General features: G+C 40.9%; 1 protein-coding gene across 1 annotated transcript in view; it reads left to right on the plus strand.

Annotated features, from left to right (window-relative positions):
• The window catches only part of LOC139373517 (mothers against decapentaplegic homolog 4-like), a 32,599-nt gene extending 25,805 nt beyond the window's left edge, over positions 1-6,794 (plus strand). Inside the window, exons 12-13 of the mRNA XM_071114113.1 lie at positions 119-257; positions 1,623-6,794. Coding sequence (XP_070970214.1) covers positions 119-257; positions 1,623-1,834 — 351 coding nt within the window. The 3' untranslated portion in view covers positions 1,835-6,794. The remainder of the gene's footprint in view (positions 1-118; positions 258-1,622) is intronic.
• Positions 6,795-14,127: the final 7,333 nt, after the last annotated feature.

Genomic DNA, 14,127 nt, shown 5'->3' on the forward strand with positions numbered 1-14,127 from the left:
CTGTTTGTTCTCTTTGCAGTTGTTTGTCCTCTTGATGACCTTCTCCCAATAGGAGTTTGACTGGACACTGATGTCTCTCTGTAGGTGTTCTGACATCAGACTGTTCTGTCTTCTGTAGGTGTTTGACCTGAGACAGTGTCACAGGCAAATGCAACAGCAGGCAGCTACAGCACAGGCAGCGGCAGCAGCTCAGGCTGCCGCCGTGGCAGGCAACATCCCTGGGCCAGGCAGCGTTGGAGGCATAGCCCCTGCAGTCAGTAAGTACAATATATGAGATATGCACAGGCTTAGTGTGTTTTATTTTCATATTTTTCCAATTAGGCTATTGTGAATTTATGGCCTCTGTTGAAGTGGTATTCTTTTGATGTCACGCCCTGGCCTTAGTTATCTTTGTTTTCTTTATTATTTTGGTTAGGTCAGGGTGTGACATGGTTTTATGTGTTTTGTCTTGTCTAGGGGTTTGCATGTTTCCTGTGTCAGTGTTTGTGCCACACGGGACTGTTTCGTTGCCAGTTCACTTTATTATTTTGTATATGTGTTCATGTTCAGTTTTTCTTATTAAAAACCATGGACACCTACCACGCTGCATATTGGTCCGATCCTTGTTTCACCTCTTCAGAGGAAGAGGAGGAAATCTGCCGTGACATTTGAATGAGAATGGGTCCAAGTATTGACCCATGTGGGACACCACATTTGTGTTTTAATTTATACCTCATAGGAATGGGCACAGCTATTCAAATATTTTAATATCCAAACGGACGTTAGTATTCGATTACTTGAAGGAGTATTCATTTTTTTGTTAAAAAAAATTAATATAGCCCTATTTTAACAATGAAGGCTTTTTCTCAATTAAATCAAATGATCTATGTGACAATGCTACACACAAAGATATACCATGACATGTTATATGCTTCATTTAATAAAACAACAAACAAAAGTCGTACCTTATAGCCTATACAGGTTATACATATGGTGTAGCTTGTTGTTGTTGTCAGTGACTTCATGTGTAGCAAGTGAAGTGGGAGATTTCCAATCACTGCCAAATGGAATTACAATTACGGAATTAAGTTGGCTAAATGAGAAGTAGAAGGCTACAATGATCAACCCACAGGTAGGCTGTTGTTTCATATGAATGGAGTTGTTGTAGATAAGGACAGGGAGAGCAGCAAAATAGCCTCAATTAGCCTTGCTACTTTATCTAGCTAGCTGGCTAACTTAGCTGGCTACTGTAGCTAGCTAGCATCTTTACATTGATTTGATGCAGTCAAGACAGGTACTACCAGATGGTATGATAAATCACCTATAAAGAGACAAGTTTGTCTAACTAGTGTGAGTCGGTTTGGCTACTTTTTTCTCTCCCTCCATATCACACGCATAGACTGTCACACACACAGGCCCCTGCTCCTCTTCTGCCGATTCCCCTAACAAGCAGTGCGCAGCGCACTGGCTCTCTCCCGAGTCACACAAGCAATTCCACATGAAGTTTCCAAATCATTTATGTTTTCTTTAAAAAACCTATATTTTGACTATCTGGATATCCGAGAGAAATATTGTGATATTATTTGAATAGTGAAATCATTTAAAATGCCCATCCCTAATACCTCACTTCCTCTTTCTTCCAGGTCTTTCTGCAGCAGCAGGGATAGGTGTGGACGACCTCCGGAGGCTGTGTATCCTGCGGCTGAGCTTTGTGAAGGGCTGGGGCCCTGACTACCCCCGGCAGAGCATCAAACATACCCCCTGTTGGGTGGAGGTACACCTGCACCGGGCTCTGCAGCTGCTGGACGAGGTACTACACACCATGCCCTTGGCCGACCCAGGACCCGCTAACTGAGTAAAAGGAAAGAGGATCAGTTAAAAATCCATACTGGGTTAAAAACGTACACACACACACACACACAGCAGTAAAAATGTATGTTTTTGTCATACCCGTGATATGCTGTCAGCTAATCAGCATTCAGGGCTCGAACCACCCAGTTTATAAAGGCTGATACAGATTGATACATGCACATACAACCACATGCATGTTTCTGTTCTATGTAACACACACAATGTAGAGCTACTCAAAGCCCCACAAAGGCTATCCTCAATCTCTCCGTCACACACAGACACACACTCAAGCAGCCAACAATCACTGCACTCTCCTTAACCACTTGTACTGTCTCCCACACGCCCATGCAACCACTAACCAAACCTGTGGGCATGCAGATATAAAACTACTGATGTCCTGATCATACTTTCCATGTTTTGTGAACATTAATTATTGTTTCACAGCACAAACACTACAAAGCAGCCTTGACCCCTGAATTACCTTTCATAGAGGTTCTATATTATAGTATAAACAGGTAACATGAGTGAAAATGTATACTGAGTAATTTATGTTTATTCTTCTATTCTCTACAGAAATAGAAATGCACTGTAGAAATCTAGGGATGCTTTTCAGAGATCCAGTGTTCTGACATGATACAAGCACTTTAGTACTCCTCAAATGCACACACAATCCACACTTGCTCATTTCCTTCTTACATGTACACACACACACACACACACACACACACACATCAGAAATCCAGAGATGACCCAAATCCAGGAGGACTAAAGATCTTGACCTAAATAACTCATGAACAATTTTGTCAAACACAAATCTCACACTACAAAATCAGATTTGGATTCCGATGTTAACCTAGAAGATGTACAGAGTTTTTGGTAAATCCAGACCAATAGAACAGATGCTTTATATCGGTGATTAGAACCTGGGTCACAGAAACAAAATGTCTCGGAACTGTGAAGAACACCAGAGTGTTGGAACCAGCGTCCTAATTAATCTAGCCAGCCATCCTTTTGTCATCTCTGTGTGTGTGTTGTGTTCTCCTGTGTGTGGATCTCAACTCAAATAGTTAGTCATTCTTATCTTGTTAGCCCTATAATAACACAGGGCACTTTTCTCAAGCTAATTTATTTTCTTACCAAAAGGTGAAAAAAGCCAAAAAAATGTAAGCTTTAAAATAGTGGTGTGGGTATTTGTGATGAAGCAGTACAGTGTATGTAACCAAACAGTTTGCCACACGGCGGAACTCACCAAAGCCAGAATACCTCATGATAACAGTGTAAACCCACAGTTTGTCTTTCAGCCAAAACCTCAGATGCTCAGTATTTTCTCTTGTAAGTTCCTCCTTAAGGCGTCCGCATGCTTCCCAGCCGAAACAGTTTGTGCATATATTATGACAACATTTTGTGAGGTTTTTGTTTGTTTTGGACTTCGGTAAAGAGTTTTTTCAGCTGTTCGGGTACACAAATGTTTTTCTCGAGGCCAGCCGACGTTCAGGAGCCGAAGTCTACGCCCCTTCGTCCGTAATTAGTCAACTGTGGGGATTCTTCAATAAAGTCTTTGGGTGTGTTTGTAAATTGCCTTCAGTGTGTCAGAGTGCGCTCTGGGTCGTTCGCTCTGGGTCGAGCGTTGTCAGATTGTCGGTTCTAAATTCAGACCATTTCGCTCTCGGCGAGTTCAGAGCACACACTGGATTCTCTGGCTGACGAGTAGGGTTGATCCGAGTGTTCTGACCTCAACGGCAGTCAATCACCCAAGCTAACTGGCTAAAGTTGGTTAGTTTGCTAGCTACTTGCAGGCACAAATGAGAGAACACGTCACCCTGACCATTTTACTCGCCCTAGCAGAGCTTGTTAGGCTGTTTTCATGTTATCTAGAGCATTAGTGACTTTAACTGTGCTGCTGGCGACAATTAAATTCAGTTTTTTTGCAGATGTTTACTGACACTGGTCATATTCATTGGGTGTTGCACATTTGTAAATTCATCAGTTATTCTGTGCTCTGGCACACTCAGACAAGAGTGCTCTGAAATCGGAGTAAATAGTCAGAGTAAATTTACGAACGCATGGTTGTCACTCAATGAGAAACTTGTTTTCATGCTAATTGTTTCCTTGAGAAATACTGCACCTTAGTTAGATGTAAAATTACACGACTAAGATCTCCCATGCAAAAACGTCAAAATGATGATTTCTTGAGTTATCTTAGATTCATTCTGACTTCTGAGGAAGTGTATACTGGACAAACAGTACGATCAGATCTCATTTTTCAAGGGAGTATGCGAGCACACTCTTTCGGTTCGCCTAGCCATCTTTGGCTAGCCGTCAGCCGAACTGAAGCATGCTGACGTCTTTAAAGCCTCATATCACACTATGCCTTTCACCAAATTAATATAAGATGGAATATGGAATAGACCCACAATGAAACCTTGGGGAACACCAAGACATGATCCCGGCAGTTATACAGTAGTTATTAGGCTTTAAAAGTTGAAATCCAGTGACTCGTGGGAATAATGTTTTGAGAAGAAACCCAACACAACTTGTAAAAATATCATTGTAATAGGATGCCCCAACTTTGGATACAATGATTAATTGTCAATCAGTTTAAATTAGGCCATAATAATATCACTTATACTGTGACAAAATATTAAGAACACCTTCCTAATATTGAGTTGCACCCCCTTTTGCCCTCAGAACAGCCTTAACTCGCACGGACATTCGCTCTACAAGGTGTCAAAAGTGTTCCACAGGGATGCTGTCCCATATTGATTCCAATGCTTCCCTCAGTTGTGTCAAGTTGACTTGATGTCTTTTGGGTGGTGGACCATTATTGATACGCACAGTAAACTGCAGGTGTCCTTAATGTTTTGTACACTCAGTGTAGGTCACTTTGGAAAACATCAAATGTATCTTTGGAAGGAAAGATGACTTTCCTTTGCATTCATTTCAATCAGGTACCCTAGTTTTGGTAACGATCAACCTCAAGCCTACTGAAGTGAAGTTATGACCGATGTTCTAACATTGATGCATAATACGACATGCAAGCTCATCATTTAAGACAGCAGCCGGAAGAAGTAGGCTAGGCTTCATGACGTTGCGTTGAAAAACCTGGACTGAATGCAAACCGTCACTCTATCCAGGGGCAGGAACATGAGTGCTTTTATTGGCTCCTTCCTGTGCTCTGGTGCATTTGATACATGTGCCTTTCCGTTCTCCAAGTCAGGCTGTTTAGGGATGTACTTCACAGATGCTAGGGTTTATGTCGTCCAGTTGGAATGTAATTTCTACTAAGCCTACATGTTGGCAACATACCCTATGCTCAAGGTCAAAAGGTCAATTCTTTCCCCCATAGTTATCAAATCAGAGGTGTCCATTTATAATCACTGTTAGTGATTTGTGCTTTTAGTTTTGGTCAAAGTAGATGACACCCCTCACAGTGGATTGTAACACAGACAATACTTTGTCTTCCTTTGTCTGGAGATATACAGTACCATGATATATGGGTTGTCATCTCGATAGGTTTATCCCTTCTGTTGAGTGTGTTGGTTGGGTGGGAAATGGAAAATAACACAGCTCAAGTGCTTTGTACACGTCACTGAGTTTTGCTGATCAATTTGGGCAATGCAGCAATAAGAAGTGAAACGTGTTGAGCTCAACAGCCCCTGAGTTAGATTGAGCACAACATATAGTGGTTCCCTCAGGTACTCTGTTACAGCCCCATTGTAGGTGTTATTGCATAACACTTTATTATTGCATCAGGCTGGTATTGGATTAATACTGTTTGACAGTTATAACTCAACTATCCATATAGCCCTTGTGGTGTTATTTAGCCTTGCTGAAATAGTATGTTACTAAGGTGTCTAATGGAATTGGAAAACTTGTTGCCCTTTGAAACTGCCCATGCACTCCACACACCTATGTCACAATTGGTTTCATTATTGGTCACTTAGGCTCCACGTGTCTGGGAGTGTTAGGTATTCAGGGATGAAGAGGGGTTTAAAACTATTGTTGCTCCATCTATGGCTCTGCTTATCATAGTGCTATATCTACCCAGCTACATTTCCACTCAACCAATGCTTTAACCATTGAGAATAGGGTTGCAAAGCTACCTGTAGTTTACCAAAGTTACCAGAATCCTTATTAATTTTGGTAATTAACAGAAAATATATGGCAATCTATTGTAACTTTGGTCATTTATACTTGAATAACTTTAAAAAAAAAATGTATTCATATATAGTATTCCTGTTTTTTTTATATCTGTATCCATATTGTCCATGAGTTTCTAGTATATAGACCATACGGTTCAAGAGAAAAGAGTCTTATTAATGAAAAATCAACAATGGCATTATTTAGATTTAACTCTGCAACTCTTCCAACTATTGACTTTTGTTTTACAACTGCCACCAGTTTAATGCAAAAACATTGACAACAAATACATATTGACATAGTAAAATATATATATATATATACACTACCAGTAAAAAGTTTTAGAACACCTCCTCATTCAATAGTTTTTCTTTATTTTTTACTATTTTCTACATTGTAGAATAATTGTGAAGACATCAAAACTATTAAATAACAAATATGGAATCATGTAGTAACCAAAAAAGTGTTAAACGCATGAAAATATATTTTATATTTGAGATTCTCAAATAGCCACCCTTTGCCTTGATGACAGCTTTGCAAACTCTTGGCATTCTCTCAAACAGCTTCACATGGAATGCCTTTCCAACTGTCTTGAAGGAGTTCCCACATATGCTGAGCACTTGTTGGCTGCTTTTCCTTCACGGTCTGATTCATCCCAAACCATCTCAATTGGTTGAGGTCGGGGAATTGTGGAGGCCAGGTCATCTGATGCAGCACTCCATCACTCTCCTTCTTGGTAAAATAGCTCTTACACAGCCTGGTGGTGTGTTGGGTCATTGTCCTGTTGAAAAACAAATGATAATCCCACTAAGCCCAAAGCAGATGGGATGCTGGTTATGTGTGCCTTGAATTCTAAATAAATCACTGACAGTGTCACCAGCAAAGCACCCCCCCACCATAACACCTCCTCCTTCATGCATTACGATGGTAAATACACATGCGGAGATCATCCGTTCACCCACACCGCGTCTCACAAAGACATGGCGGTTGGAACCAAAAATCTCCACTTTGGACTCCAGACCAAAGAACACATTTCCACCGGTCTAATATCCATTGATCGTGTTTCTTGGCCTAAGCAAGTCTCTTCTTCTTATTGGTGTTCTTTAGTAGTGGTTTCGTTGCAGCAATTCAACCATGAAGGCCTGATTCACACAGTCTCCTCTGAGCAGTTGATGTTGAGATGTGTCTGTTACTTGAACTCTGTGAAGCATTTATTTGGGCTGCAATTTCTGAGGCTGGTAACTCTAAGGAACTTATCATATGCAGCAGAGGTAACTCTGGGTCTTCCATTCCCATGGCGGTCGTCATGAGAGCCAGTTTCATCATAGCGCTTAATGGTTTTTGCGACTGCACTTGAAGAAACGTTCAAAGTTATTGACATTTTCTGTATTGACTGACCTTCCCAAAGTCGCCTCTTCACTTTTGACATTGAGACTGGGGTTTTGCGGGTACTATTTAATGAAACTGCCAGTTGATGACTTGTGAGGCGTCTGTTTCTCAAACTAGACACTCTAATGTACTTGTCCTCTTGTTCAGTTGTGCACTGGGGCCTCCCACTCCTCTTTCTATTCTCGTTAGAGACAGTTTGTGCTGTTCTGTGAAGGGAGTAGTACACAGCGTTGTACGAGATCTTCAGTTTCTTGGCAATTTCTCGCATGGAATAGCCTTCATTTCTCAGAACAAGAATAGACTGACAGGTTTCAGAAGAAAGGTCTTTGTTTCTGGCCATTTTGAGCCTGTAATCGAACCCACAAATGCTGATGCTAAAGAAGGACAGTTTTATTGCTTCTTTAATCACAACAACAGTTTTCAGCTGTGCTAACATAATTGCAAAAGGGTTTTTTAATGATCAATTATCCTTTTAAAATGATAAACTTGGATTAGCTAGCACAATGTGCCATTGGAACACAGGAAAGTGATGGTTGCTGATTATGGGCCTCTGTACGCCTATGTAGATATTCCATTAAAAATCAGCCATTTCCAGCTACAATAGTCATTTACAACATTAACAATGTCTACACTGTATTTCTGATCAATTAGATATTTTAATGGACAGAAAAAGTTGCTTTTCTTTCAAAATCAAGGACATTTCTAAGTGACCTCAAACTTTTGAACGGTAGTGTATATTTATACATGTAAATATATTTCACACTGAAACCCTCATATTAAACATCAATGGTATTCACTAAATTGATTGTTTATATTTAGGACAAAGTTTTACAGCTTATATTTTACATGTGATAAGGCTACACAGAGGGCCAGAGATAAATACAGACACCTGTGATAATCTGAGTGACTCAAAAGGGCCACCTGATGTCTTGTGATAATTTTAGTATCTTACAATCATTCAAAGATACAAAAATGTGGGTAGTTTACTAGTAAACTGAAGGTCTCCAGTAATATACCCTCCCTTTGCAACCCTAATTGAGACCCATGCCATGTTCCTCTGCATTTGACCACATTCAAACTGATACCTGTCACAAAAGAGAACGTGAGTGAGATGACGGTCACTCAACAGGAATCATACATCATTCCATAAATAAATGAACTATTTCCTTTTAAAACAGAAAATATATAGACAATATGTTGTCAAGTGTGAAATGACTCAATTTGGCTATTTTATGGATATTGCTATTTCTATTATTGTTGCAATTGTAATTATTTTATTGTAAAAAAAAAACGTGCTGCTCTTGTAATGTTGACTGTACACCCAAGTGAAATAAAAAATACAGCATTGTAATTTTAATACAAACTTTGTTTTGTCATGTATTGACACTGTTTAAATGACTTTTCATGTTAATTTATGTTCATTTAGTTATACAATATTCAGGTTCTTCATGTCCTGTGGAATGGAATTAGTAGTTTCTTCTCACAGCCACTGTGTCTCCGGCTTTGAGGAGAGACTATTATTCTAGTGGCCATAGGCTTGCTACTGTTCAGGTTGAACACTGGAGGGCATTCTTTCTCTATCCAGCCATACCCTTTCCCGTTTAGTAGTAGCAGGAACTTTTGACAGACTGGGAAAAACACACCACATGTAGCATAATCCTTCAGTTCCTTAGGGTATCCATCATTAACTGAGTTTATGCATTGGGAATAGATTTTACATTCTATTCATCCTATTTCCTTTTTAGTATAGCCTTTTATATATTCTGTTCCAAACAACTATACATAACCTAGGCTATCCTATATTAGTCAATGCCACTCACATTAGCATTTTTTCACTTCAATGTTTCATATTGTGTAACTAAATTGTGATAATGTTATGGCATACAATTCAAAATAATGTCCTACCATAAGGACTTCATAACTATTGGGTTCTAACTTGAAATATACTTATTCCTATCACTATATAAGAACGTACTGGTTACGTTACGTATCATAACGGTTTATGTTCTGTGTCAATGAAGGGTGAATAAGGAATGTGTATGGAAAGTTACTGAGGGAGGCAAAGGGCAACCGTCTCTGATAAGGCAGGCCAGCTGCGGAACTAGGGGGGAGCGAGGAATTTGGCCCGAGGTCAAGTCAACAGATGAAGTGAGAAGAAACCTCTGGGTGGGGGGCCAGAGAGTCCCACCCCAACGACTCTCCTACTACAGTCCTATCTCACACACATACACTTCCAAGCCCATGAAGGTTCTAGCATCAGGCATGGCCATGACTACACTAGTGAGAGGAACCAATTAAGGTCCTGTATAGCAACAGAGATGTATTGGCTGTCTAGATGATGTAAAGAGTTGACCCCGCCTAGTAGGAGGTTATAAATATATGTGCTTGTATAAATCATACCTTGTCTTTGCAGCTGTATGACCCAATGGGATGAATAAACTTGCCTTGAACTTTTGCAAGTCGTCCATTTGAGGTATTACTATTAGGTTGTTAGGTTCTGAACCTAACAACCCATTCATAACCCAAACATACTGCATTCATGAGCACAGACATGAGTGCACACCATTGGCGCTTACAGACACACACAAAAGGGAGGGAATTTGTGTATCAAGCCTTGGGATTATAGTTGTTATGACTTGCTTGTGTGTGTGTGTGTTTGTGAATGTTCATACTCTTCCTCGTTGTTGCTATTGTTCACATTGAAGAGAACCTGCACACTGGGGGTGTTTCTCAAAATGCATACTACTGTGCTCTGAGCACGCAAATTGGAGCAAAGGAGGGTCGGAGTATGAGATCAAATCTAAGTATGCCAAACGGAGGGCACTTCTTGAATGCGTACTCAATTTATACATATTTAAAAGCATTCATCGATGCAGGCTTCAATGGAAAGTATGCAAAGAAATATGACGCATCCACGTAAAAATACGATGCAGAATGTATTGAAATCAATGGGGGTCATCATTTGAGCTGAAGCGAGAGAAAATACACTCTGACGTCAGAATGAAATGTTGCCTATTCACATCTCACATGTTGTCTGACTACAATATTTTATCTTGATACGTTAATAAATACATGCAGTGTTCATTTTGGCATGTTTATCTGCCTACGTACCATAGATCGCAACCCCATAATAAGTCAATTGGGCTAACTCGCTAGCTACTACTGTTAGCTACCCACAAAGAATTGACATCAATCTTGCATACTATTAGTTTTAGGTCATTTAGCCTGTTATACTATCTGGTTAGCTTCATTATTACGATTCGCATATAGCTGATAGTTATGAAGTAAAAAAGTTGCTTTGTGTATATCTTCTTTTGTCTTTATTGCCATTGTCCTGGCTGGAAGACGGTTCAGTGAATGGGTAAGTCCATAGGTCAATAGGGCTAACTGGCTAGCTAGCTAGCCACGGAAAATGTACAGCTACATGGCATAACATTAGTTTTAGGTAAATTTTGCCTGTTTAACTAGCTGGATAGTTAGATTTTTGCGATTCACATATCTAGCTGATAATCATGAAGTAAAATGTTTGCTTTGTGTTTATCTTGTTTTGTCTATTGTTGCCATTGTCCTGGCTGGAAGAAGGTTCAGTGAGTTTATACAACGGGTGGGTCTAACCCTGAATGCTGATTGGTTTAACCACATTCCAGTCGATGTCTATCCCACAAGTTACCACCGGCTAAATCTATGATGTTAAAATGCCTTTTCATCAGACCAGCCAGACAATTTATAAACTTGATCTCCACTATAAAAAGCATCTATACATTATCTCACATTTCTATTAGTCTAACATTTCGTTTTCAACAGTGGAGATTTGTATAAACCTTGCTGTCTGTCTCCGACATTTGCAACATTGTTTCCATAATTAAATTAGATCTCCTGCTGTCCCATAGTAATGAACGTGTCGGGATGAGACAGACAGTCATGTTTGCTTTGTGTATATCTTGTTTTGTCTATTGTTGCCATTGTCCTGGCTGGAAGAAGGTTCAGTGAGTTTATACAACGGGTGGGTCTAACCCACAAGTTACCACTGGCTAAATCTCCTGATGTCCCATTGTAATGAACGTGTCAGGAGTCGGGACGAGACAGACAGTCACGCAGCGTTTTTCAGCCAGTCGAAATCATGAATCAGCTGGCATAATCTTTTATGGAAATATACAAAGAAATGTCAATTGAAAGAAGGTAAAACAAAACAAAGTGCAGCTAGTTTGCAGTCTTTCCAGCTTCAGTTTGAAGTGATTGTGTTAACTGTGTTGTTGGCTAGCTCCTCTGAACAACAGTGTCCCGACAAGAGGACATTTCTATGCCAAGGGTAACCGCGCCTCATTAGCTCATTGTTATGGATGTGTCCAAATAAATGTCACTAGAAAACAGCTTAAACAAATGGAGCTACTGTTGTTATTCTGTCTGCACTGTTTGACGTGACTAATAGTAAGTCATCCATACAAGAACATACTCAAGAGAATGCACTCGGAGCATGAGAGTGTGGTGCACGGTAGTATGCCTATTGAGAAACACCCCGGGTCTCCTACACCTGTGTTCCTCCCCCGTGTCCCTCGTCTCCCCCTCCATATCCTGTAGAACGATGCGTGGTGTGGAGGCGGGGCTGGGAAGCGGCAGAGCCAGCAGTGGTCACTGGAGTCATCCTCACTGACATCACAGGAAGTACTTCCTCTTCGTTTCCAGTGAGGTGAAACAGCCCTATCTCAACACTGGGAGAGGTGATGTTCAGATTCCTCTATGGGTACAAGCTGTCAGAATTCAAACTAAAACCATTGATGTTCCCTTTACTTCACATTTCTCAATGGCAACCATGTTTAGTGCCAAGTTATCGACCAATAGAAATCGTCAGAATGTTACGAGGCTCTAAAATCAGCTTTAGAGACTTAAGGGAGGCTGTATCACATCCAGGCTGTATCACATCCGGGCATGATTGGGAGTCCCATAGGGTGGTGCACAATCTGCCCAGCGTAGTCGGGGTTAGGCCGGGGTAGACTGTCATTGTAAATAAGAATCTGTTCTTAACTGGCTTGCCTAGTTAAATAAAACAAATAAAAAGGGAGGCCAGTGGAGGACTTTGAGGAAGAGTTTGCTGCTATTTGCAACTATTAATTTAATATTACATCTACATACAATATCCTCACTGTGATTACATTTGTGACATCTTATAAAAGATATCAGTTTGTCTCTGTGAATGGTTTGTCCTCTGACAAATCAACTGTAAATTTCGGTGTTCCTCAAGGTTCCGTTTTAGGACCACTATTGTTTTCACTATATATTTTACCTCTTGGGGATGTAATTCGAAAACATAATATTAACTTTCACTGCTATGCGGATGACACACAGGTGTACATTTCAATGAAATATGGTGAATCCCCAAAATTGCCCTCGCTAGAAGCATGTGTTTCAGACATAAGGAAGTGGATGGCTGCAAACTTTCTACTTTTAAACTCGGACAAAACAGAGATGCTTGTTCTAGGTCCCAAGAAACAAAGAGATCTTCTGTTGAATCTGACAATTAATCTTAATGGTTATACAGTCGTCTCAAATGCAACTGTGAAGGACCTCGGCGTTACTCTGGACCTCTCTCTTTTGAAGAACATATCAAGACTGTTTCAAGGACAGCTTTTTCCATCTACATAACATTGCAAAAATCAGAAACTTTCTGTCCAAAAATGATGCAGAAAATGATGCAGAAAAATGTATTTGTCACTTCTAGGTTAGACTACTGCAATGCTCTACTTTCCGGCTACCCGGATAAAGCACTAAATAAACTTCAGTTAGTGCTAAATACGGCTGCTAGAATCCTGACTAGAACCAAAAAATTTGATCATATTGCTCCAGTGCTAGCCTCCCTACACTGGCTTCCTGTCAAGGCAAGGGCTGATTTCAAGGTTTTACTGCTAACCTACAAAGCATTACATGGGCTTGCTCCTACCTATCTCTCTGATTTGGTCCTGCCGTACATACCTACACGTACGCTACGGTCACAAGACGCAGGCCTCCTAATTGTCCCTAGAATTTCTAAGCAAACAGCTGGAGGCAGGGCTTTCTCCTATAGAGATCAATTTTTATGGAATGGTCTGCCTACCCATGTGAGAGACGCAAACTCGGTCTCAACCTTTAAGTCTTTACTGAAGACTCATCTCTTCAGTGGGTCATATGATTGAGTGTAGTCTGGCCCAGGAGTGTGAAGGTGAACGGAAAGGCTTTGGAGCAACGAACCGCCCTTGCTGTCTCTGCCTGGCCGGTTCCCCTCTTTCCAACTGGGATTCTCTGCCACTAACCCTATTACAGGGGCTGAGTCACTGGCTTACTAGGGCTCTTTCATACCGTCCCTAGGAGGGGTGCGTCACTTGAGTTGGTTGAGTCACTGATGTTATCTTCCTGTCTGGGTTGGCGCCCCCCTTGGGTTGTGCCGTGGCAGAGATCTTTGTGGGCAATACTCGGCCTTGTCTCAGGATGGTAAGTTGGTGGTTGAAGATATCCCTCTAGTGGTGTGGGGGCTGTGCTTTGGCAAAGTGGGTGGGGTTATATCCTTCCTGTTTGGCCCTGTCCGGGGGTGTCATCGGGTGGGGCCACAGTGTCTCCTGACCCCTCCTGTCTCAGCCTCCAGTATTTATGCTGCAGTAGTTTATGTGTCGGGGGGCTAGGGTCAGTTTGTTATATCTGGAGTACTTCTCCTGTCCTATCCGGTGTCCTGTGTGAATTTAAGTATGCTCTCTCTAATTCTCTCTTTCTTTCTCTCTCTCGGAGGACCTGAGCCCTAGG

The sequence above is a fragment of the Oncorhynchus clarkii genome, chromosome 18 (assembly GCF_045791955.1).
Source record: "Oncorhynchus clarkii lewisi isolate Uvic-CL-2024 chromosome 18, UVic_Ocla_1.0, whole genome shotgun sequence".
NCBI lineage: Eukaryota > Metazoa > Chordata > Actinopteri > Salmoniformes > Salmonidae > Oncorhynchus > Oncorhynchus clarkii.